At 42.1% G+C, this 26,205-nt stretch overlaps 1 protein-coding gene and 1 long non-coding RNA gene across 7 annotated transcripts in view; one reads left to right on the top strand and one right to left on the bottom strand.

Moving 5' to 3' along the window:
• The window catches only part of PHF21B (PHD finger protein 21B), a 170,453-nt gene that overhangs the window by 46,391 nt on the left and 97,857 nt on the right, over positions 1–26,205 (bottom strand). For 3 of the 6 annotated variants that reach the window (XM_080577556.1, XM_080577557.1, XM_080577558.1), the window contains one exon: positions 16,747–17,076. The exons of 2 other annotated variants lie outside the window; for them this stretch is intronic. In XM_080577556.1, coding sequence (XP_080433682.1) covers positions 16,747–17,076 — 330 coding nt within the window. Of the gene's footprint in view, positions 1–16,746; positions 18,833–26,205 lie in introns of those variants that run through there. One more of the 6 variants, XM_080577555.1, reaches the window with a different exon arrangement.
• LOC308188487 lies at positions 18,270–19,173 on the top strand. Its single transcript, XR_013945526.1, has 2 exons — positions 18,270–18,400; positions 18,839–19,173. It is a non-coding gene; the product is annotated as an uncharacterized lncRNA (long non-coding RNA).

The following is a 26,205-nucleotide window of genomic DNA, read 5'->3' as shown; positions in this document are numbered from 1 at the left end:
GACCCGCAGTCTCAGTTCTTGGGTAAATGTTTACCCAGTAGCATGCTCTGAAGGGTCACAGTTGAATTGCAAAAACAGGTGAAGAGAAGCAAATGAAAAACTCTTTATAAGTGGGCAGTTTACTAAGATTATTATTATTATTAACAATAATAATAATAAAAACAACAACAACAACAACATTCTTCAAAACAAAACTAACCCCAAAGTCCCAAGACAGGAAGATACACTTGCATTAAAAGCCAAAAAACAAAAATGTTCATCCTGTGTAACCAAAAGAAAAGGAAAAAAAATAGAAGATACTGCCAGGTGTAGCCAAAAACTAAATTCACTTCTTGCCTACAAGTCTTCTATTAATGCCCAATAGCATTGTAGCTATTTGCTGTATCTTCTCCTCTGATGTTTCTTCTGCATTAAATCAACACTGTTCCTAGATCAAGGTACTCAAAGAGAACTGAGGGACAGAAGTATGTAGGGACAGTGGCAAGCGGAAGACACAAAAAGTGAAACAAAGCATGATATGGTCAGAGCATAAGAATTCAAAGGATGAACGCTAGAGATGGTTAGATGATAAAAAGATGCTGAGCTAGAAAAAGGGATGAGATTTGCATTGGTGGTGATCAGACTGAGGGCCATACGTTCAGTTGTCTACTCTTTGTTATGATGTTATTAGTCAACTCCTGAGTTATTAAATTCATGGCTTGGATACCTTTTGATATTAGTAAACTTCTGCATCTCAGCCCAGAGTATGCACAGGCATATATCTCGTTTTTATTGAAAGATATTTACATTTTACTCAGTTTGGTTAAATATATTTTTATTTATGTATTCATATATTTATGTCTGACTATGTCTTGCTAGTTCAGCTTTGAATTATAAATTCCTTTCCCTCCTCATTTGGATGTACTTACAAAAGCCTGTTCCTACAATTCATTATCCATCTAAACTCATTGTTGAGCTTGGGTACAGGAGGAATTTCAGTTTAGATCACAAATGTACAACTGTCAGGGGACACAACTCTCTTCCCATTCCAGAATTACACCAGAACAGACAAAACCACTGAAGTCAATCCCTGAAGAGAATCAGACTTGGTGAGCAGCAGAAGGTTAAATAGCCACGTAGTTTTAAAAGCCTGCCGCTACAGCATGTCACCAAAATTAATACTTAACTCAGGAACATATGGGTTTGTTGTAGTTTAGCAGAAGAGTTCAATTATTTGAGTTCAACTGACACTGCATTGCTGTATTATTTGCAAACTGTTTTATACTGACATCAATACTGCAGCACAAATACAGTGTTCTTACAATATATTACAAAAATACTAATCTTTTTTTTTAAAGTACACATGCATCTCTTTAAGATCTAGTTCTTCCTGTTGCAAATAATATACCTAAGCTATTAAAAAAAATGCTTTTGTCTCTTATGTGTTCAATATTGGCGACAATAGTTTTACAGAATGGATTTTTAATGTGGTAGTGACAGGGGAACAGATTGCTATGGCAACAGCAAAGATGAAAATTCTTAACCTGAATGGATCATCACTGAAGTAATTGCAGTTTTTTTTACCCCTTCTACATCCATTTTACAACTTGAATGCTGCATTCAACCTTGAGCTTGCTTTGTATAAATGCAAAGCACTATATGCAACCTCCAAGTTCATTCAACTTAAAACTTGCTGCACCTCAGCTCAATAATCCCACATAGTTACCGTTCTCTAGCTAATCTAAATATCTGAATGTTATTATTTTTCCATATAGTCATCCAGTAAAAGCACTGTGCACTTGGATTTAACTTTGAGGCTCCTGCAAGACATATGCACATACCTATTTTTAATTTCCTTCTGGACTAAATTGCTACAAAAATCTATGGACATTTTTCCTCATTCTCAAAGTATGGTGAAATCACTGTACATGGTATTTCTAATAATCTGGTAGAATAATGGCATATTTTAGTTTCACACTTGGATTGTATCCCAAAGAGAGTGCACTTCAGGCACATATTTTGTGTAAACAGTAATTTAGCTGGGATTTCACAGAAATTTCTGTTCCAGCTTTTAAAAGTGCTTATTTCCCCCCCTTCCTTTCTTTCCACTCAGAATTCATTAATCACATTCTTGTGTGCACTTTTATTATTGTTATGAAGTAGACAATCAGAGACGTAACAAGACCCATTGCTTTTTTAAAGTACCAGGTTTTTTTGAAACCTTTCTTTCTCTGGGCTCCAACAGTACCATTTAAACCACCCCCCATTACAGCCAAATAACAATTCAACCTATGCCAGATGCTTTTGCACTGTAACAGTGCTACTGCTCCCACTGCCTGTTGCATGGCCCAGCAAGAGGGTAGCAGCAAGCAAGCAGCAAGAGGCAAGGCACAATCTTAAATCCCAAACCTGCTCTGAATGTGACGGTGCGACCCAATTCTTCATTGCTGCTGCATTATTTGTGCTTGTCATCAAGGAAGCCCACAGGTGGTATAGAAGCTCACAAGGGTATCAGAGGGGAATAAGCAAAGATAAAACAAAGAGTTTTCTGCTTTTACCACAGCTCTCAGACTTTTCAGAGCACTACCTCTACTTCTTGCCACTTGCACATTCCCATCTGGGCATCAGAAATACAGACTCAGTTTGGCCACACTGTGGACAAGTATTCTGCCAAAGGAAAGATGCTGAATGAAGCTCATGGGCTTCCCTGCTTCAGAAACCCCACTGCTTACTTCCAACGGGGTAGAGAGCCATGTGAAATACCTCTTCTTAAACACTGCTTCCATCACATTATTTCCTTGTTAGTATCTTGTTTTAAGGCACCGTTATTGTTATCAAAGGAAACAGTCAGGATTAGATCAGTCTAACTTCTTTAAAAAAAAATAAAAAGTTCAGCAATGCGAACTGCATTAGCATGAACATACCTGTTCTGTGATTTTAAGCTTTATTCAGCAATCATATTCAATTAATTAAGTCTCCACCTCCTGCACAAATGAGTATAGTCTCACCAAGTTGCAGCAACACCGCTCAGCAGCTGTGATCAAACCTATAGTCTCTTGCTCAGCTTATTCATAAAAGATTTGCTGTTTAACTACTGAACTGTTCCAGGTTGATGATGTTTTTAATGACTAGTGTCTTCAAATTACTTGTTCTCTTTTCACAGTCTGTGAAAATATTTCTGAGTATGGGGAAAAATGTATGTACAGCGTTTCACACAAAACGAGTCTTGCTTCTCTCAAGCGAGTTCAAGCAGGAGCAAAATCTTCAACAGGGGCCCGGCACCTGCTAATGCACTGCTGCTCTGTCCCAGGGCATGAGGGTTAGGGCATGGGAAGAGAAGGCGGTGGGAGGAAAAATTATGGAAAAAATGAACGCCACTCCTTACAGATTGAGGAATCCTCACACACCAGAATGGTCCACGCAGCTACTGAAAAACAAAGACTACCTTCCATCCACATCATTCCACACCATTCCACCCAAGCACCCAAAGGGCTCAGAGCTGCTTTTGCAGTTCTGGCTCTGAGTTTTTATTATGCATTCCTCAGTCGCTCTGAAAACATGAGGGGAGTGACAGCCTGAGACAATCTAATTGCTCACTGGCACACAGGCCCTTTTGTCAGACCCTGAGCTGAGCTAATTCAGCTTTCGAACCAGGATAAAGAAAGTTTTCCACTCACTGAATTAGCTGAGGAAAGTGTCCAACAAGCACCAGAATAAAGGCAAGGGGAAAAGCAACGTTTCCTAGCTGGGGGGAGGAAGAGGGAGCACAAAACACAAAGGCAAAGGTACAGAAAAATGGCTTGATGGTTCCAACCTTTCTGAAGAAAGCAAGCTATTAGAGCTGCTCAGCCATAATGACTGTACATTGTTACTGAACATAACATCCTTGAGCACAGAACTTGGGGAAGGAACACGTCTTTGCCCAAATTCCACACAAGGTGTGTTTAAATATGACTGATCTTAACGTTTTAATGTTAATACAGTTAGCTAGAAGAAAGAAAGCAATAACTTTCCCAAGAAATGTTAATTTGAATGTGCAAAACATCCCATAAGCTTGCTTTATTTATCTTTTAGGCAGGCTACTCAGCAATATTGAGCCACCTGCCCATCACCAAAACCCAGTGGGAAATACTGTTGTAGTACACCACAGATGAATTACCATCGCTATTGAATTCTTAACTTCACTATTCAACAGTTCTAGGATTGCAGCTGTTCAAAATCGTTGTAGATGGCGTTATTTAGGTGCCTTCTTCTAATTAAAAGGAAATAAGCAGAATAGAGCAGCACCTTATTTAGTTTTGGAGGGTGATAAACTCTACAGAATTCACTTTAAAATGTAGTTGATCCTGTGATGATATAAACAGAAAAGCTGATCTTTTCTGTTGATTTGTACAGATAGTAACAGGATTTGGCAAATATATATGTATATAAATAAATACATCTAGATACATATATACACACAGTACAAGAATACACACACACTTCAGAACACATCATCATGTATTACACATAATATTTTTTCCGGAGTTGTAAATATACTAAAATGAACACTAGTATTTTCCCACAATGACAGAGCCAGAAAAATCTGAGAGTTAGTAAACAGAAAAACTCCTCTACTTCCTGAGGTTCGACATTTATGTTAGTGCTAGCAAAACTAGCCCTCTAAACGCTAAAATCAGCAAATGCTCCTTTGTTTGCCTAGAAATTGTACCTGTGCCTTGAGTACGGAAATCACAAGTAGAAAACTAGAAAAAAAAAATCAAGCCACAGCTCTGGCCTACTGTGTAGCTGTGTGACTTTTTCTGGCTCCTGCTTAAGAGGCTTTGTCCTGCTAGTCCCAAATAAACCTGGATACTGGGCCATTTTCCACAGTCCTAGTAGGTGTGAGTTTCAGAAAAAGCCCCAGTGTGCCTGTGTCCAACCTCGCTCCAAGTGAAGAGTTCAAAACTACCTTCTCATTCCTCCTCTTAGCTGTTGTCAAGCCTTAAAGACATTAAAATCCTAATGCACTTTAGGTTTAACTTCTAACGTTATCAAGACACCTGAAGGTTCACTTCTTGGCAAACCTGGAAACAAGGTGTCAACATCTCAGTGTCTAGAACTGAATCCGCAAACACATGAAGGTGTTGTGACATACATTGTCCACCTGCTAGGGGCCTTACTGCATTTCTTTAGTAGGAACCCAGGTGTCTCGGAGCAGGTATGCAAAGAGTATGAAGAGACACCTTAGAAAGAAATCTGCAAACCAGCACCCTGGGGCAGAAGCTGCCTAGATAGACTTGTTCAATACTGGTGTTTTACTACTTACTCCAGGTCTTGTTGGTACTTTGCTCTGAAAGAGACCTGCTTCAGCACAACTGCGATTCATCTCCTGAGACCCCACCTGGGGGGCAAAACTGTTTAAGCAGTTTCATTCACAACAAACTCCCAGACAGCTGTGTTTTCCTTTCTTCTTCCTTCCTGTCTTTCCCTTCAGCCAATTTCTTGGGAGTTGAAGTACCTGCTTGACAGAAGGAAGATTTCAGTTCCCACATTGGCCAGGACTTAGTCTCTAGTAACCAATTTAACTGTCAGAACATACTTGGGAGCTAGACTCTTCCAATCTTTTCTGCTAAATTAGTCAGTGAGAAAAGAAAGAACATGGTCTTGTGGCTCAGTGGTCTGAGAACCCTTGGGGGAAGAAAGGACCAATAATTCTAATCAATGCTTTGGGCATCTTGCTGTTCAACCCTTTTTGACTTGACAAGAGTTCTTGCACTGCACCAACATTTTGGCATACAGGGAATGTGACAAGTAGGAATACAGGCACTTAGAGATTTCACCTGTGTCCAGACTTGAAAACTACTGAGCAAATAGTTTGGGACTCTAAGTTTTGAACTCAAGACAGTTAGGTTCACTTCAGCACTGAAGTACTTTCAAAGATCTACTCTTTTGCTAGAAATTAAAGACATATGGAATAAATACATCCTGTTTTCAGTTTATGTCCTTTGCCAATTTGACAGCACGGCAATGTATTCGTAGGGCATAACCACAAACCTCTATGAGCCCTAACTTGGTCCCAGTGAAGGTCTGTGCATGTATCCATGCAGAGGTCATTGCAGAGATCAGAACTTCATTCCACCGTCATTCCCAGAGCTAAAAGAGGAAATACAAATACTTTTTTTTTTTTTTTTTTTAACTGGAGAATGGAATTTTAAGCTCACAGTAATTATCAGGGACATGTAGAGAGAACTTTACTCCCTGAAACGTTTTTAATTTTTTAGACTAACTGGCTGTTACCCAGACAGGGTCATTTATAGTATGCTTTTGACCCCAAAAGCAAAACATTGATAAAAAATGCTACATGGGTCTTCAATTCTATTCTACTTCTAGACATGAAAGTTCTGTGTAGTCTACATCCTGATGCTATAAATTGAAAAACGTGAAAATTAGGATGAACAGGTCACAAAGATGCTTTTTTCTTTTAATGGTAAGTTTCTTTTCAAAGACAATGTAGTAATCATTAAAGACATATTAAGCCAATTTTACTGCTATTAGGAAAATGGTTAGAAATGTTATCTTGCAGACAGTAATAAAACTTTCTGAGTAATTGCTGCTCCAACTCTAGCAACACCATACTAGACTTCACTGGAGACATTCCAAATTCACACATTTGAAAACGCTCACAGAATCATACTTTGCTCTTGAGAAGACTTACGAACTGAAACTTATTAAAAGTATGTCTTGAGAAAAGACTCTACATATCAAGACATGGGTTGTTTCTGGTTCTGTGTAATAACTTCTAAATGCAGAAACAATTTTTGGCCTCTGTCTAGGAACCTGTTTGATCTCATATTGCCCAAGACCTGAGAACAAAGTGTAAACACTTTGAACTTCGTAGGGTGGTTCAAAGCCACTTATTCTTGCTTTGAAACCCACATTAAGAACACAGATACAGCAGAAACCTGAATCTTCTTATCTGCTTGTTCTTATTAGGAAGGTTGGACTTTTCCAGCAATACGAACAAATGCAGTGTCCAATTTCCCATATAACAAGAAATATTAAGAAGTAATACAAATTGATAGAACATAGATTATTGGCTGTATATTTTGAAAAGACAAGGGCAGGGGAAAATGAGTATAGTAATATTTCACTCTGAAGTTAACACTGTGAAATCTGCAAATAGTGGGATTTTATTAGAGCAACTGCAAATTAATTACCACATACATTCTTCTACTATCATACCCTGTAGCATCCCTGCCAAATTTCTCTGAGATCCTCACTACTGTTAGGCTAAAACAGTTGCTTTTTGGAATGTTTTAACATACTCATTCCTGAAAGAGAAATGCATATTACATTAAATTAAATAAGGCTGTCTAGTGTGTTCATTTTGCACACATAAGGACAGTAAATATGCAGGTAAGACCCTTAAATCCTCCTTACCACTTCAGCAAACTACAGGAAATACATGTTACTTAAATCTTACCAAAGTTGTCAGGCACTTCCTAGTATTACCTATTCAGTCACTGCTAGTTCAGTAAAAAATCAAACTTATCTCTAATGCAGCCGGTCTCACTGAAGCAGTGAGGGATACAACAATCAAATTGTTTGTAATATCACAGTCAATCACTATATGTGCAAATTTGATGACAGTCACTGAACTAGGGTCTTAATAAAATCATACTGATGTCTACAATAAGGACCTCACTGAGGTAAAAACAGTTGTCCTCGTTAACTAAATGTCATGTATAAAAGCAATGGGGACATGTTCTTGCTTTCACTGGCCAAATCTCCAAGGGCAATATTTGGACAAAGAATAATCAGAAAGATTAAGATCCAGCACAGAAAAGCAGGTAAATACAAACTCTGTTACAAGCACAGGATTAATCCTACTGAAGACGCGAATTATACACATGGAAAAATTAAACTCAGGGTTATGCTCACCTACAGGAAAAAATCAGAAATTACAGTTTTGAAGCCTGGTTTTAAGAGCAACAAAAAGAAATTTGGTTTCTCTTACCTTGCCTGGTACCTGGACTATTTCAAAAGGGTCTACATTTCAGTTTTCATACTGATAAAAATCCAAGTCCAATGCCAGTCTTTCTACTCACAGGGCAAAACATGACACAAGTCTACAGCATACCTCCTGCATAACAATTATTTGCACTGAAGCACGATCAAGCCTAAGAGTGATTTAAAAGCAGTCGAAGAAACAGGCTCATGATAAATAAAAGTCAGTAGCTAGTCTTTTCCCACACATACACCTATATGAGTATCAAAAACACACAATATAGCTGTTAACAGCCGTCCGCCAACACTCTGTCCTTGTCACTGATGGAAAAGGAAATATATCTGTCCTGCCATTCGGCTATTCTCTGAATTTAGAGATGAACAAATTTGGTTAAATTTGGATCAGATCACTCGCTGACTCACATTATCCTGCAAGGTAGCAATCCTTCACACGTCACACAAAAAAGGCCACTGAATGTTTTGTGTAATTTCACTGCACATAGTCAAAGAATTCAAAAACATATTGTTAAACAACAAGAAACCCATACAAATAATTCTGATATAAAAAGCAGAGCAGTGCTTATGTGTTTAAATATGCATTCAGGGAGCAAGGTCTTTAGCTAGAGTAAACTCACATAACTCCATTACTTTGAACACATCTCTGCAGCTTCCGAGGTAGTGAGGGTCTGGCCTTCCCTATAGGAATACCTCCACAGACAGGTTTGTGTTTTTTCTTCTTCTCTCTCTCTTACATACACAAACACGTTTAATTGCTTATTGTGTTGCAATTTAACTTGATTTTTTTTAATAAAATGGCTGTGATGTGAAAAAAGGATAACAACTAAACTCTAACTTCAATAAATACTAATAAATATTAATATAACATAAGCACCACTTTTATTGCAATGTGAAACCAATTTATTATCCACAGATGAAATCAAATTGCTGCCTTTATTACTGCCAGGAATGACTTCTAAGATATTTCTATTTACTACTTGAGTATTCATCAGCACTCTGTATTTACAGCATCTACTCTCTCTCTCTCTCTCTCTGTGTCTCTGCTAGTTATACACAAAATAATTTAAGAACAGCATTTTCTGATACAGTTTTCCAATTAATTTAAATATAGACTCAGATACACATTATGAGATATGAGCAGACCTATTGCCAAATCCTGATACAGCTGTAACAGCAACAGGAAATCTTATCATGCTTGTATTTGCAATATAGACATTGAAAGAAGATAAACACAGAGTCTACAGTCTGGTACCAAACCCTGAAATTCCAGCAAATCATTCAACTACCCCACAAACTCCATGGATAATGAAAAAAAAACACCTTTTGATGATAAATAGAACTAAGACGTTTGGCTATATTCCAAAGCCTTTCATTTCCTAAAGTGCTCCCTTTTATTAAAGTAGCAGTACATGTAGAATAAGTGGATGTTTTTATTCATCCTGTAATTTAGAAAACCTGAGAGATGATTTCCCCACCCCCAAAGTTGATCATCTTTCGTTATTACAAACTGCACTTCAAGTCTGAATCACACATCCCTCAAATTTTCTATCCATCCCCTTGCATTCTTGCTCCCCCATTTTAAATAGAACTAACTTGAAAATTCTGACATTTTCAAGAATGCTTGCCTGGTAATTTCCGTGAGGCACAGACAGCCTCCAATTACAACAAAATAGCTCTAGTGTATTACCATTTTTAGAGCATTCTTTGGTTTTCTGAAGTGAATCAAAGCTCTCCATGGGAGCTACTCCGATCAGCATCAAAACAGTAACATACTAGAAACTCTTAGCATTAGAACAAGAGACTCCAAACTTTGTTTATGTGGATGATATATAAGAATGTATAAAAATATCACAGAAACTTCCATAAGATGATTACCTATATATTCCTACACATGAAGACTTTCTGTATTAGGAAGTTAAAATAGCTCCCAAGGAAAGGTGTGAAATTCAAGTAAGTGCATTTCCCTCCTTTCACCTGGTCACTTCTGGTTGATTCTCTATACACCAGTCAATTAATTGCAATGAACTGTCTATAAGGACCTAGAGGATATACAAACAAGCTGAGAGCTCAGTCATTCTTCTGCAGGATCAGGAATCAAAATGAAAGCCCCTTTAGTTGCCTCCTTCTGCTCACATTCTTCAGTAGACACTCTTCCCAGACACTTGCAGGAGGGAAATCTATTCCATAAACACTAGAGCAGCATATCCAGATCTACATCTCAGTTCACATGAACCTGCAGAGGGTCGTTAAATGACATGAACGTAGCAGAGGACAGAACCACAGGACAGTCTCCAAAACCGGGACTTTGTGTTGTTTCCTGGTACAACCTACAGCATGCTGTTTGTCTGTCCCCACAGAAACAAGATGGGAAGGATTGCTCCTACATTCTTAAAATACAGCATCAGGCAGTCAGTGCAAGTCCATTTTTGCTTATCCTTTCCTGCTGAATACTCCACTGCCTTCACTAGAAATATTTGGCTGTGTAAGGAATACCACATTGGGCATAATCAGGTTTTATTCAGCTGTTGATAGCCTTTATTCAGCCTTTGATACCGGTGGGTGTTTGACCCTATTGTAGGCCAAATGAAAACACAGGTTGAGAAAAGAAGAAGTCCATGTACTTTAGATGTATTGACCACATGCATATGTCTGGGATATTTAAAAGGAAGCCATTTATAATCAGGAAGCTTAAGTGCTTATTCTGAATCTGACATTTAAATATTCCATCAACAGCAACCAGCATTGCAAAATGGTTTAATTAACCTGAAAGGATGCAATTTTATGCTGTTTAGCAAGAAATACAAATTTTAAAGTGCTTTTACGCAGAATATATCAAAGCAGTAAGGCCAAATTCTGCTCTTAAGCTACCCCTATTTAAATATGGAGTAAATTCATATACCTCGCTTAATAAATCTGCAGCTAAAATGGTGCAAATGCAAGCAGAATGCGTCACACACTCCCTGTAATCCATTTCCTTAAATTACCATGCTCTTTACAACATTCTAATTGTAGAGTTAAAAGTCAGTAAACCCTCAAGAACTGAATGGATCACTGGATGTTGTGTGGGGCTTTGAATCCTTGGGGTTCCCCCTCCCCTTATCTTTTTTTTTTTTTTTAATTTAATTTGGCTGAGACACCTTTCCTTTTCTACATTTACAAATACATCCTGAACATAACAAGCCTTAAGGCTGTCAAAGAATGATCTAAGAGACTGAATACGTGATATTAAACCCTTTGAGGTCCCATACTAAAGCAATCCAATGTTTTTGTCCTACTCATATTCGCAGTGTGTCTGACAGCCTGAGAGGTGTCGTCCAATGGACTAAACACAGGACTGTGATGGATGAACCTGTACTCTCTCCTATGGTGTGACCCCAGAACTAACTTCATCTCTCTGTGCTTCAACTCCCCCATAAAATTTGTCTTACCTCCTCACATCGTGTGCTCCTTAGACATACTCTCCAACAGGTGTGCTTTCAGTATCTACCATGGAGACCTAACAGAAAGGCTAACTGAGTGGTTAACAGGCTCCTAAGACTGCTTCAGCTCTCTCCTTGATCATGGTGTCTGTGTGTCCACAGGCAAGACCCTTGGGCCCAGGTATGGCAAGCACAATTGCCAGCGGGATATAGGGCAGGGAATATTTCAGAGAACCTAGGTCCCTACCACAACCTTGGCAAAGCCCATGATGCAAAATTTCCTGTCCATGCTGCTGTCCTTCACAGCAGCTCGAGTGGGATCCCAGAGACAGATTTTAATCCTTAGGTTCCTCTAGCTCTGTCTAATTGTACCAGACATCAGAATTCCTCTGTCTACAGTAACTCTGCTTTATGAACCTGTGTCCACAGGGCATGATGACATGGGCAGCACCACAACGTCACCCTTGGGCTTGCCTGTTTAAAACGCCACAGGCTTTTTGTGCAGTTCGCTCATGCACTGTTAGTCATGTTAGCTCATGCTGAAGACTAAGCAGCAGGTCAAGAAGTCAGTATGAAGCAGATGGTTATAGACCCAAGGCAAGAACTGAAAGGGGTTGTGGCATGCTCCAAGGACACACGGGATAGATTTTGTTCCCAAGGATGTTGTGTGTAACATGAACATGTCTAAAGGCATTCTTGAAATGACTGGAAAGTCCAGTAGTGTGGATGCCAACACATTGATTCTGCCAAAGGCAGTACTTGGGATTTTCCTCTGAAGAAGCATAAATGGATCCTTTATTTCTCAGTTTTCCAATGGTGAAATGTGGAATAATAGCACTTTAGTCATACTAACTCCATAATGGGAGGATAAATTAACTATTGGCTTGTACACAGAAATTGTGGTAACATGGATCATAGAAGAAAGCTGTATATAGCCACATAACCAATACAGATAAATGTATCTATAAATAAAACCCCTAAGTACTACTGCAATACAAATAATAAATAACAGGCAAAAAGACTTAGTCATACACACAGTTGGATTTCCAATTATGGAGGAAGCACTTTTACAGAAAGCAGAGTGGAGCACATTAAGTGGGATGGAGAAGAGAAAGGTAACAAATCATTCTACAAATACATTATTCTGAAAAATGGCCATCACAGGCAAAGGTATGTTCTTACACTTCTGGAATGCAGTTTTTCTAGTAAATTGAATAAACAGACACCTAAGAAGTATATATGAGCATCCTCCTACGTGTATAAAAGCCACTTTTTCGTGGAAAAAAAATGGATACCCATGTAGCTTGCTCGATCTAAACAAGGATACAAATATTTCTTTGAGCAGTGGAGTTAATGAAGCATTTGTGGAGAACAGTTTACTATCTTGTCAAGAATATATAGCTCTATAAATCCTCATACTGTATTTTTCTTTGAAATAACCTCCCTGTATAAAGCCCCAAGATGCAACACCACATGTGCATGGGGAGGCTTGCCAAACTTTTCTCCAGCTGATTCAGGGAATACACGCGTCAGACGGAAAGAATGGAGAGGAGCAGAAGGTAGATTTTGTGTGGTCGATTTTGGAGTCCTAATGGACAGGGAGTCAGTGCCATGCAAAGATCTTTTCTTGGAGCCTCACAGAGTAACAGGGGACAGAGCACCACACCAGGATGATGGATAAAGGCCAGCTCTTTTATTACCAGTATCCAAATGTTCCCGCACCTGATACCGGCTTCGCATTTTGGAAGCCTTCAGGAGTTGCCATAGGTGAGCAGTGCCCACACAGCAGACGACAGGTAAATACAGAGACCACTGTCTACGATGACAAAGCCAGAGCCAGGTCCAGCAGCGCTCTTGCTTCCGGGTTATGGGTAAGCCTAAACCCAGCAACGCTGTGCTGCCCAGAGATAGCTAAGCTGGCTGCAAACAACCTGTCTGGAACTAGAGCGGTGCAGCTGCCAGAGAGGCAAAGGGTACTTTGAGCAGCACCCAGCATGATGCTTCGACTGCCTCTGCAGAGCCACTCTGTGGCATGCTTTTGCGGAGCAGCTCTGTGTATCCACACCTTTGTGCTTCACAGTCCAGTGCAGATATGCCCTCCCGGTGCTTTTTTCTTTCACTACAGCTCCCGAAAAGCATCCAAGGGGGGCTGACAGCTGTATCCCCTCTCTTTGCTGGTTCTCCCAACAGCTGACTGATCCAACCATCCTTTGAAAAGCCAAAAGGTTTTCTGCTTTTCCCAGAACTGGGTTTTGGGATGCCTGCCGGCCCTCAGTTTTGCTATTTAGAAGAGAATGAGGAGGTAGCAGAGGGGCGTTTTCTTTACCCAGTGCATTGTTCCAGCACAGCAGATGGGACTTTGTCCTTCAGCAAAGCAACCTCAGATCCTGCTGATCTGATTTGCTGATAGGAAACAGCAAATACCACATAAATACGATTATAATAAAAAAAAATTTGAGAGGTTATATTAAAATTTGTTATAGTAAGAGTACTTTGTAGGTACAGGCATGCTGCTATCTTACAACTATCCAGCAGTTCTAGGGCATTCCCTATAAAAGCGATAGCTATACTCTAAAGGCAAAGCAATTTCTAGCGTGTATACAGCGTATGCCAGCAAAATTCAGCTTATGCCAGCAAAACTCAGCTTTTGTCAACATAACTTGCTCCAGATCAGCCAAATGAAACTCTAAGCTTTGTTTCTCAGAGCTGGAGAAAGGGCTGTACTCATGACATCCCTGCACGTAGATTTTCATCAGCGTAGCTCCATCAGTCGTATCTTCATACACTGTATTGACACCGAAAGGCTGCCAAGGAAAAGCATAGACCTAGCACTAGTTTCTTGAGCTCACGATTTGTGATGCTTACAGATTTAAATCATGGTTAATACCACAATGTTTCCTGTTTCTAATAAAAGATGTGATAATATCTAAACAATCCTCCAGTATCCATTATGCACATAGTTGTTTAGATACTTTTTTCAATGCAGATATGGCTTCCATTATAGCCAACGATGTTTCAAAATCACTTTAAAAATCTGCTTGGTAAACAACAGCCTAAAATGAAAGTGCTGACACACAGCTGCCCAAGTAAAAATTCTGTAACAAACTTATATTTAATCCTATCTATATTTAAAAGTTCTGTATTTAGATTATAGTGTTTGATGCTCTATTTTTTTCCACTGAATTTCATTTAGCATTTCATTCTTCCTGCTAGATACCACTTGAGATGACCGTATGCACATCCTGATCCCCTTAAATGCTTTTGAGCAGAAACTACTGTTCAGAAACTCATAACATTACATTTCATGCCCTTTCCCTTTCCCTCACTTTGCAGATGAAGAGGAATAGGCTACACTACACCAGTAATCTCATTTACTACCACAAGTTTGCCACCTTAACCCAGTTTGCAGAAGGCTGTCATTATCCTCCATCTCGAAAACTTCATACATTTTAGCAGAAAAAAAATAATACTTTTCTGAGCCATAACAATACCACCAAAAAAAAGGGGGGAAAAAAGAAAGAAATGCTTATTAATAAATGTCAACAACGAAACAAGTTCCCTCTGACACTGCAGTGCTAGTAGCTAAGGTGTTACTGCTATTGATCTGTAATCACCACTCTGGGAACAATCAAGAATACTGAACATGAAGCAAGAACACATTTTTTTTTCATTTGACCAGAAGAAGAAACCTTGCAAAATAAATTTAATTTGGGTAGAAGAGTGATAATTAACATGCAATCCAGCACTAAACTTCCTGACAGCTTAGGGCCAGAGGTCAGTTTGCATTTTTATACATTTACAATTCAATATTTCTAATTGTTTTTACCCATGCTTGCTGACTATTCTCAAAAAAGATGAAACTGCTATAGTCCTCTGCTTCAGAAACGTGCCACTGCTCAGCTTTTTATTCCATAATTTACTAACATAATGAGAGATACTAAATCACAAAATTACAGTCATTGAAAACTTGTGAATGTGAAGACTTTTCTAAAGAAAAACACTGGACTTCTTCTTCCAGCAAAATAAAGGCAAACCCTATGTGCTGGACAATATTCCCACGCTATTTTCATAACAGCAAGCTTCTACTTGAAATGAAACTGTTCTTTGCAAAAAGAGTCCTAATACTGGGGCAATACTGCAGCTGCACTGGGGCTTTATTGCTGTGGGGTACAATACACTGCTAAACACAGCACGTCTGGGGAAGTGGACGGTGGAAGTGGGACCTGTTTGCCCTTTTGAAAAGGTAAATGGGAAGCACCAAGGGTAATTCAGCAGCAGGATGGCTTACCAGGTCAGAAAGTCTTTCCTCTAACAATGTACCCAAATTGCAAGTTTGCAGCCAACTGTCCTAGTCTTTACTGTTCCCCAGCTGTTCCCCAGCACCTGCTATTTCATAATTCAGGCTAACTAGGCTAAACAGTGTTTCAAGCTTCTTCTTCCACAGCTTAGATTCTTTCATTCCTATAGCAGGTAACAGTGATAGTAAGAGACAGTCTTTCACAAAATGATAGACTGTTGAAATACTGAAACTTTTATCATTCATGTGATTATCATTTATATAGTTATTTTCCAGAATTCTAGGAAGTATCCACTGGAACAGCTTCAAGTATCCTTTCAATAAAGCACAAACACCTTCAATGAAGGAAACTATCCAGCGTGAATACAGAGGAGAGATCCCAAGTTGAACTCCCCATGCAGCTACCTCAGTGTAAGCAAGGACATCATTAAGCACAGTGATGCTTCGACAGGGACAGGACCACTTGGTTCCCCAGGTGGCTGGGTGTGCTTTTGCTGCGGCCAGTGGATGAAAAATGGGATAGCCATTCCCTTACTCCAGTGTTTCGGACAGGGGACTAACTGGGCACCCCAAAGCCTTAAGCCTGTAACATGAGGCCCACTTACAGACATGTTCAGTCAGAGTTTGCTCTAATCCCTGTGTTCTTCCTTCCCCATCACCAGACTCACACCCTGAGCCGGTGCACACACCACGTACACCACTACCGCCTCTAGTGCGGAAAGGAGGCAAGAAATTTTGCTCTGAGTTGGACACCCGCACCTTTCAACCTCAGAATCACTCTCCGACTTCACCAGCTTCGCTCCCCCCCTCCCAAGCCTCTCGGGCTGCAGCACCCCCTTCCCCACTGGGGCCACCCCCTGCCCCTCGGGGCTCCCCCCGTCACCCTGGGGCTCCCCCATGGCCCCGTATGCCACCCCATGCCCGCCTCCCGCAGGCCCGTCTCCCGGAGGCCCCTCCCCGCCGCCGGGGCCCTCCCGCCCACAGCCCGCGGCGGCGGCGCCCCCCCCCCCGCCTGCTCCCGGCCCCGGCCCCGCCCGCCCTTACCTGTGTCCGGGAGCCGAGCTCGGGCGGGCGGCGAGCGGCCGCCAGCCGGGCCGGGGTCTGCAGGTTGATGGGGGCGCTCTGGGGGGGTTCCACGCCGCCCAGTCCGCCGTTGAGGTGCGCTGTCACCATCGCGATGGGCGCCTTGGCTGGCACGACAGAGATGGCCAGGTTCTGCGCGGGGCTGCCGCCGGGGCTCCCACCGCTGCCGCCGGGTGCCTTGAGTAGCGCCGGGACGCCGCCACCTCCACCGTCGCCACCGCCGGGCTTGGCGCTGCCGCTGGCGCCACTGCCCACCAGCAGGGCCGCGGGGCGGCTCCGCACCGTCAGCTTCTGCCGGGGGAGAGAAGGAGAGAGAGGGAGAGGCGCCATCGTCACCGGGACGAGGAAGAGCCGGGGCCCTACCGCCCGCCCGGCGGTGTCTGAGGGCGGCTGCCGCAGGGGGGGGGAGAGGGGGTGGCCGGGCCAGGGTTTGTGGAGCGGAGTCCTCTGGCTGAGCTCCTCCTGGCCTTGCCCCAAACGCCGCCCGAGCCCTTTCTTGCCTCCCCTTAAACTCTCCTTCTTCACAGCTCTGCTTTCAGGTTGCTCCAGAGCGGTTCCTCTCGTTTGTAACACCAACACACTTGTTACCATCTAGGTACGGTATCTCCTCTCAGAACTGTATTTGAGATTTGTACAGCCACTGTGAAGCTGCCGTCTGGTGTCCGGTACTGCTGTCATCTGGTACTTAATCCTGCAAAGACTTCTGCCCATGTTTAACTTTATTCACTGTGTGGTCCTGAGTTGGCTTTAGTGAAATTGCATCTACTGTGTAACCTTCCAGGAAGGTTCCCACATTTCTAGGTCTGCTGCTGTACTAGCAAAGCCATTAAGAGTCTTGTTGTCAACTTGATTAAAATATTGCATATATGTATGTGTGTGTGTATAAACAAGTGTGGTTAGTTCTTTTAAGAACGAAGACTGAAAACTGTTCTGGGTATAAGCAGAAGCTGTGTAGTACAAAACAGATGTTTAAGGAAATACCTATCTTCTTACCTTTAAACCTGCTATATACTTTGAAGCTGTAAGCCTTACTGGTCAAATATGTTTGCTCCAGGGACTGTAGGTTTTGTGTTTGTATGAAATTGAAAGCATGCATTTTACTACAGATAGCTGCTTCATTTTTATATAAAGAAACTTTTTTTTCAATACATCAACATTATTCTAGTAACTGTGACTTCATATAAATTGTTTTAAGCTTTGTTTGTTTTTGTTTCATGTTTTTTTTTCTCCATTAACCTAACAGTCATCTCAAGGAACCAATGGCAATGCTTTCCATATACTATGCTACTGTGTGTCATAGATCTTTTAAAGAAGAAGGAGAATCTTTACTCTCAGCACAAAAATATATCTGTCTGTTAGTTTAAAAGTACTTTAGTGAAAGCCAAACAGCTCAAGTGCATTTAATGTGTGTGCAGAAAGTTGCTTATGACAAAATTCTGTAAAACTTGCATTTATCTGTTCCACTGGTGCTCCTCCTTGCACTATCTCAGTGTCCTGGTAGTACGTTGTTCCAGATGCAAAACTACTGCACGCAGGACAACTGAACACTGCCTCTTCTCAACTCTACTGAAAACATCCTTGCACAGTGCCTTACAGCACAGTACAAAGCTTTCAGGTTAAGATTTCAGCTTTGTGGTTATGTCTTTGTTTTGATTTATGTCATGTGAACATCGCTAAAAGCTTACAGACTGCATGAAAACACTGTACTCTGTTACAGGGATGTAAATCCATTACTTAGAGGCCAGTGGAGTTAGTCCAGGAGTGAAATCCTAGCTCTGTTGCAGACAACCAGAGTTTTACTGCTGACACCAGTAGCCCCGTGACTTCTTTTTCGTGCAGCTAAGACCATTCTCTGTCCCCGAGGAGCCCACGTATAATTAAAATATATTTTAATGTTTGTCCCCCAAAAAGCAAACATATAGGTTACTAAATGAATGAACAACTTAAGACAAATATTTGGTCTTACTGCACTGATTGCATATTTTCACTTAAATAAAACTTTTAATATGTAATCTCCTAATGGCATTAATACAGCTTTACCTTTTTTTCTCAGGCAACAGAAAACATCAAAGCAAACAAAACTCCAAGATCCCAAAAGATACACAGTATGTGGCAGCTCAGTGGTACAGGCAAGTAAATAAGTAGGAGTAAGTTATTACTTTCCTGACAGAATTTAATAGCCAGTAATTGCTTTTTATCTTGTTCCAAAGGAGGAAAACATCCTGAGAAGTACAAAAGCAGAAATTCTGCAAACAAACAAAAAAAATCACTACTCAAACAACCATCTATTTTCTGCCGTTCTCCCTACGTACATTAACTATGAGTTAGTTTTGTGACTCTTTGCACATGATGTGTTAGTGTTTTGCCAATAAACTGACAAAAATGCCTATATGTATGTGTGGAACAAAAAAAAATTGAAGTAAGGGCTACTGCTTGCTTCAAAGTCTAATTTGAGATAAACATTAAACGCTCAACGTTGACCGTTCACCTCCTAGTGGAAAGCTTATGTTTTGATTTTGGTTTTGGACCTTTTGAAAGAAAATACAAAAAATACAAGAATTCTGTCCCTGGGTTTGAAAGGACCAATCCACCCATGCCAGCTACTTCCACAGGGATCAATGCTATGCAAATTTTATTTAAATAACTGCAAATTTTAGAAACAGAATTTGAAAGCATACAAAACAGATCAGGTGTTCCAGATTAGCTTCCAAAAAGAAGTTACAGAAACTGTCTGGGGAAACAGAGATATGGAATCTCTTCTGTGTCTCAGTTAATAATTTTCTGAAAACGTACCTACCAAAACTTCAAAAATGTCCCCCTTAATCAGATTATGCTAGTAAGAGAAGAGAGAGAATGCCCTTTTTCTTTGTAATGATCACTTTTACTTATCATAGAATCATAGAATGGCCCGGGTTGAAAATGACCTTAAAGATCATCTAGTTTCTACCCCCCTGCTCTGGGCAGGGTTGCCAACCACTAGAGCAGGCTGCCCAGAGCCGCATCCAGCCTGGCCTTGAATGCCTTCAGGGATGGGGCATCCACAACCTCTCTGGACAACCTGTTCCAGTGCCTCACCACCCTCTGAGTGAAAAGCTTTCTCCAAATTTCTAACCTAAATCTCCCCTGTCTTAATTTAAAATCATTCCCTCTTGTCCTAACACTATTGTCCTATCACTATCAACACATATAAACAGGCATTTCCCCTCCTGTTTATATGCTCCCTTCAAGTACTGGAAAGTCGCAATGAGGTCTCCCTGGAGCCTTCTCTTCTCCAAGCTAAACAAGTCCAGTTCCCTCAACCTTTCTTCACAGGAGAGGTGCTCCAGCCCTCTGATCATCTTAGTGGCCCTATTCTGGACCCATTCTAAGAGCTCCACATCCTTCTTGTGCTGGGGACCCCAGGCCTGCACGCAGTACTCCAGGTGGGGTCTCACAAGAGCAGAGTAGAGGGGGACAATCACCTCCCTCTCCCTGCTGGCCACCCCTTTTTTGATGCAGCCCAGGACATAGCTGGCCTTCTGGGCTGCAAGTGCACACTGCTGGCTCATGTCCAGCTTCTTGTGCAAGTCCTTTTCTGCAGGACTGCTCTCAAGTTCTTCTTCTCCCAGTCTATATAAATACCTGGGATTGCCCCAGCCCAAGTGCAACACCTTGCACTTGGCCTTGTTGAAACTCATCAGGTTCTCATGGGCCCACTTCTCCAGGCTGTCCAGGTCCCTCTGGATGGCATCCCTTCCCTCTATTATATCGACTGCACCGCTCAGCTTGGTGTCATCTGCAAACTTGCTGAGGGTGCACTCGATTCCATCATCTATGTCATTGATAAAGATGTTGAAGAGCACTAGTCCCAAGACCGACCCCTGAGGGACACCACTTGTGACCGGCCTCCACCCAGACACAGAACCGTTGACCACAACCCTTTGGCTGCGACCAGCCAACCAATTCTTCATCCACCTAACAGTCCATCCTTCAAATCCATACCTCTCCAATTTAGAAAAGAATGTGGTGAGGGACCATATCAAAGGCTTTGCTCAAGTCCAGGCAGATGATATCCATTGCCCTTCCTTTGTCCACCGATGCCATCGCTCCATCATAGAAGGCCACCAGATTGGTTAGGCAAGATCTGCCTTTGGTGAAGCTGTGCTGGCTGTCTCGGATCACTCACCTCTTTATCTCATGCATGCCTTAACATGTCTTCCAGGAGGATCTGCTCCATGATCTTCCCAGGCACAGAGGTGAGGCTCACCGGCCTGTAGTTCCCCGGGTCTTCCTTTCTCCCTTTCTTAAAAATGGGAGTAATGTTTCCCTTTTTCCAGTCACTGGGGACTTCACCCGACAGCCATGATTTTTCAAATATGACGGAGAGTGGCTCGGCAACCACATCAGCCATCTCCTTCCGCACCCTGGGTTGTATACCATCTGGCCCCATGGACTTATGCACATCCAATCCTGGACTTGTTCCACTGTCACAGTGGGTTGGAATCTGCTCCTCTCACCCTCTCCTCGAGGTTCAGGGTCCTGACAGACATAGGAAACTTGACCACCATTGAAGACTGAGGCAAAGCACTGATTGAGTACCTCAGCTTTTTCCATGTCTGAGGAAGCCAGTTCTCCCATCTCGTTTATCAGAGGGGGAACACTCTCCTTGGCCTGTCTCCTCCTGCCTATGTATCTGTAGAACCTCTTCTTGTTATTCTTCATGTCCTTTGCCAAGTTCAGTTCCATCTGTGCCTTGGCTTTCCTGATCCCATCTCTACACATCCGGACGACACCCCTGTATTCCTCCCAGGCTACACAACCCTGCTTCCACTTCTCATACATTTCCCTCTTTTCCCTCAGTTTAGGCTGCAGGTCCTTGCTCAGCCATGCCAGTCGCACACCTCCTTTGCTCGATTTATTCTGCTGGGGGATGGAGAGCTCTGCGCTCTCAGAAGGGTGTCCTTAAAGAGCTGCCAGCTCTCTTCCACTCCTATGCCCTTAAGGACAGTTTCCCAGGGGATCCCAGCCAGTAATTCCTTGAGCGGAATTTTGCTCTCCTGAAGTTCAGGGTCCTGACTCTGCTTTTTGTCAGACCCAAGATCACAAACTCCACCAGGGCATGCTTGCTACAGCCCAGGCAGCCTCCAATCTTAACCTCTCCAATGCTCTCTTTCACATTGGTGAGCACCAGGTCTAGTAAGGCTTCACCTTGGGTCGGTCTGTCTATTACCTGGACCAGAAAGTTATCCTCAACAGACTCCAGGAATCTCCTGGATTGCCTGGAATCCGCTGTGCCACTACCCCAGCAGATATCTGGGTGGTTGAAATCCCCCATCAGGACAAGAGCTTGTGAGCATGACAGTTCTTGCAGCTGAAGCAAGAAGACCTCGTCAACAGACTCCCCCTGATCAGGTGGCCTGTAGCAGACCCCAACCACTAGATGTCCTTTACCAGACCAATCCTTGATTTTCACCGACAAGCTCTCAACCTGGTCATGACTGTTTCTCAGGCCCAGCTCTTCACAATCTATCCACTTCCTGACGTAGAGGGCAACTCCTTCTCCCCTCCTTCCTTGCCTATCCCTTCTGAACAGTTTGTAGCCATCAACAACCACACTCCAGTCATGGGAATCATCCCACCAGTTTTCCATGATAGCAACTACATCGTAGTTCCCTACTGGTGGCCTCCAGCTCCTCTTGTTTGTTACCCATACTGCGTGCACTAGTGTAAATGCACCTCAGCTGGGCCACCTTTTGGGAGGGAGAAGCCCTAATACCCTCTTGACCATACTCAAGTGTTTCCATAGTTACCAACCTCTCACCAACCCTTGTGTCCTTCCTGCAAAATATGTCATCCTCACCCTTCACCAAGACACAAGACTGGGAGGTCTTGCTAGCACATTCCTCACCCACAAGAACTGGCATGTTACATTCAGGCTCCTTTATAGTGTTCCCGGTTCCACCCCCACCCCCCTTCATACCTAGTTTAAAGCTCTGTCAATGAACCCTGCCAACTCCCATCCTAAAACCCCTTTCTGCTGGAGGAAAAAGCTATTCCTGTCTGTTGTCAGCAGGCCTGGTCTCATGTAAATCGACCCAAGGTCAAAAAACTAAAACCCTGCCGGTGACACCAGGCTCGGACCCGATTATTAACCCGCTGGCTCATCATGTCCAGTCCCTCCTTATTTCCTGTAACTGGAGGGATAGAGGAAAACATGACTTGTGCTCCCGAACCCTTGAGCAGTCTCCCCGAGGCTCTGAAGTCCTTCTTCTTAGCCCTTAGAGGAGTTCCTCCTATTTCATCGCTGCCTACTTGAAACAACAAAAGAGGATAATAGTCCAAGGGCCATATTAGTGAAGGAAGTTTCTTCCTTACATCTTTAACCCAGGACCCTGGGAGGCAGCAGACCTCCTTGTGTAGTGGGTCTGGTCTGCATATCGGGCCCTCCGCCTCCCTTCAGCAGTGAGTCACCGATGACAATGACCCATCCTTTTACTGAGGAGGTTTTATACACCCATACTTCATACACCCATGAGGGCATTGAAGGCATCAAAGTGCTGGCAGACACACAAAGATTATGATATGAGAGGTTTAAAAAATCCTCAACAAAACCTACATCTGCTGTATTCTATTTCTGCCCGTTTAATTAAAAGAATAGTCCTTGTTTTTAAAGAGAGATAAAATCTGCATTTTGAAGAATCAGGCAGCATTAAACATATTCTCTGATACTTTTGGAATGATGAATAAGAAACAACATGCCTTGGACACTGCAGTGGAAAACATGCTGATATAATGAAGAGCCAAAAGAAAGAAAGAAAGAAAGAAAGAAAAAGAAGGAAGAAAGAGAAAGAGAAAGAGAAAGAGAAAGAGAAAGAGAAAGAGAAAGAGAAAGAGAAAGAGAAGAGAAGAGGAAAGAGAAAGAGAAAGAGAAAGAGAAGAGTAGAAAGAGAGAAAGAGAAAGAGAAAGAAAGAGAAAGAGAAAGAGAAAGAGAAAGAGAAAGAGAAAGAGAAAGAGAAAGAGAAGGAGAAGAGAAAGAGAAAGAGAAAGAGAGAGAGAGAGAGAGAGAGAGAGAGAGAGAAAGAGAGAAAGAGAAGAGAGAAAGAGAAAGAGAAAGAGAGAGAGAGAGAAAGAGAGAAAGAGAGAAAGAGAAAGAAAGAAAGAAGAGAGAAAGAGAAAGAAGAGAAAGAGAGAAAGAGAAAGATAGAAAGAGAGAAAGAGAGAAAGAAAGAAGGAAAGAAAGAAGGAAAGAAAGAAAGAAAAAGAAAAGAAGAAAAAGAAAGAAAGAAAGAAAGAAAGAAAGAAAGAAGAAAGAAGAAAGAAAGAAAGAAAGAAAGAAGAAAGAAAGAGAAAGAAAGAAAAAAAGAAAAAATTATTGGCTCTAAATGCTGAAAGCAGGTCGCTGTTTCTTATCCACAGCGTAACAGTCCTCACAATACACCAATTTTGAAGCAGTGCCTTTTCAATAGCAACATAACTTTCATTTTCACTGCAGGATGCCACAGGCAAACTGGAGTTTGAATATGTATGCCAGTCACATGCAAACACACAACAATGTGCTGGAAAGCTGCCGCTTGTTTATGAATTCCTATCTTGTATGTGGCATGGTCTCAACTATTCAAAGCAGAGCTAATATTTTTTCCATATGTATCAAAATAGCCTGGCCTTTCTATTTCTTTTCCCACGTAAGCCCCCTCCCCTCCTTTCCTCTGCAGGCTTACAGGTGAGAAGCCCAGCTTCTGCCTCTCCCATCACAAAACGGAGACCTTTCCGCTCAGGGGATAAAGAAATGCAAAAAGCGTGGGAGAGAGGGGCTGAAGACACTTGTGCTGGTGTGATACCCACCCTGAGCAGCACAATACACACTTGCACATGCTATAGCTGGGCTCCACGCGGGCAGCACCGCTGCTTCCAGCATGAGATTGCAGTTTCTTCATTTTTCCTCTGCTGCAGTTTCTATTGCTTCTTCAAATACGTACCAAGCTGATGTCAACTTCATTTTGCACATACATCTCAAATAAGAAGAATCTGGTCACGTTCTTCAATGGGGGAATACCCTGTTATTGGCTGCTCTTCCCTACGGCAGGGATTTTAAAATAGTTGTGTGCCTCCCAACAAACCCTCAAGTTTTCCTAGTAAAATATGAGACGTTCAAAAGGACCTAAAATGCATTGTCCATCACATTTATATTTTAACACCTATGCTGGAGATAGAGACTTCAGTCCATTAATCTTTCGAGAATGATACTCTCCTGACAAAGCAGTTTCTCTGTGAAAATTTGCCAATTGTTTTCACAGCAAGATTGGTTCTTTTCCTTAGCAGCCCCGTGGCTGAGAGAAAATATCTAGCATAACCCCAAGAGGTTATTTAGCTTGCAGAAGAACAGCAATCTACTTTCAAATCAAATGACGAGCTTATCAACTAATAATCTAACATTTGTCACTATTCTAAAGCCCTGCATGGAAAACAACTGAACAGACTCCTCCAGCAAGGCAGGCCATGACCTCTGTTAATTTACTCAATTGTCACAATAAAAGTTACTCGAACAATGGAATATTTAATATTCTGAGAGTGACAACACACAAATGAATTGCAGACAGGCCCACCAGCCATGGCACTTCAGTATGGTGTCTTAGGATTTTGTTGCATGTCCTATGAATTTCCATGAGCTTATCATACATGTCCAAGCTGCTGCTTACATGCACCCCTTGATGCCTGCTCATCTGGGTTTTAATTCACTGCCTGACTACCTAACTTTGAACGCTGAAGCAGAATGAGCGGATTTTAGGCTGAGTGTGCATATGCACACGTATGTGGGTACCGAAAAGGAGCCTGGGGGATATTCACAGAGGAACAGGTCCCCATGGTCTGTGTTTTGTCTCTGGGCTCCCACAGAAAAATGTTCCCCATTGCATACAGCCCTGAGGAAGAGGTTGCCTGTGCCCACGAGAGGACAACACAGTGTGCTTCTGTGCAACCAAGATTGGGGACACTTGAGTGAAAAGTTTCACACTCACTGTTCGTGAAACACAGTATTTCGATGTAACACTGCTCAAGTGGTGCAGCTGGGGAAGGGGGAAGGAGGAGAAGAAGGAGGAGTAGAAGGAGGGGGAGGAGGAGGAGGAGGAGAAGGAGGAGCATTTTTAAGGAAGCCCAGGGTAGTTCCTCCCGCAGTTTCCTCCCCATAAATGAGCCATCAGAAAATATTTTTAAGGAAGCCTTCCTCGTCTTCCTCCTCCCCCTTCTCCTTAGCCTGGTGCTATGTGGGAGTGGCGCGGAGCCCCCTTGGCTGCTCCTCTGCTATCACCTAAGAAAGCCCATTCAAAAAAATTTAAAAAAAAGCTATAGATGGGGAAGTAGTGACTTGCCGACTATGTGGAACTTGGGTGTTACTTTTGGGCAGAGGATTCCAAAAACTACCTGAGACAGGTGTGTGAGTCACT

This window comes from Anser brachyrhynchus (assembly GCF_964034855.1).
Source record: "Anser brachyrhynchus genome assembly, chromosome: 1".
Taxonomy (NCBI): domain Eukaryota; kingdom Metazoa; phylum Chordata; class Aves; order Anseriformes; family Anatidae; genus Anser; species Anser brachyrhynchus.
This window is presented reverse-complemented; position numbering and strand designations above follow the sequence as displayed.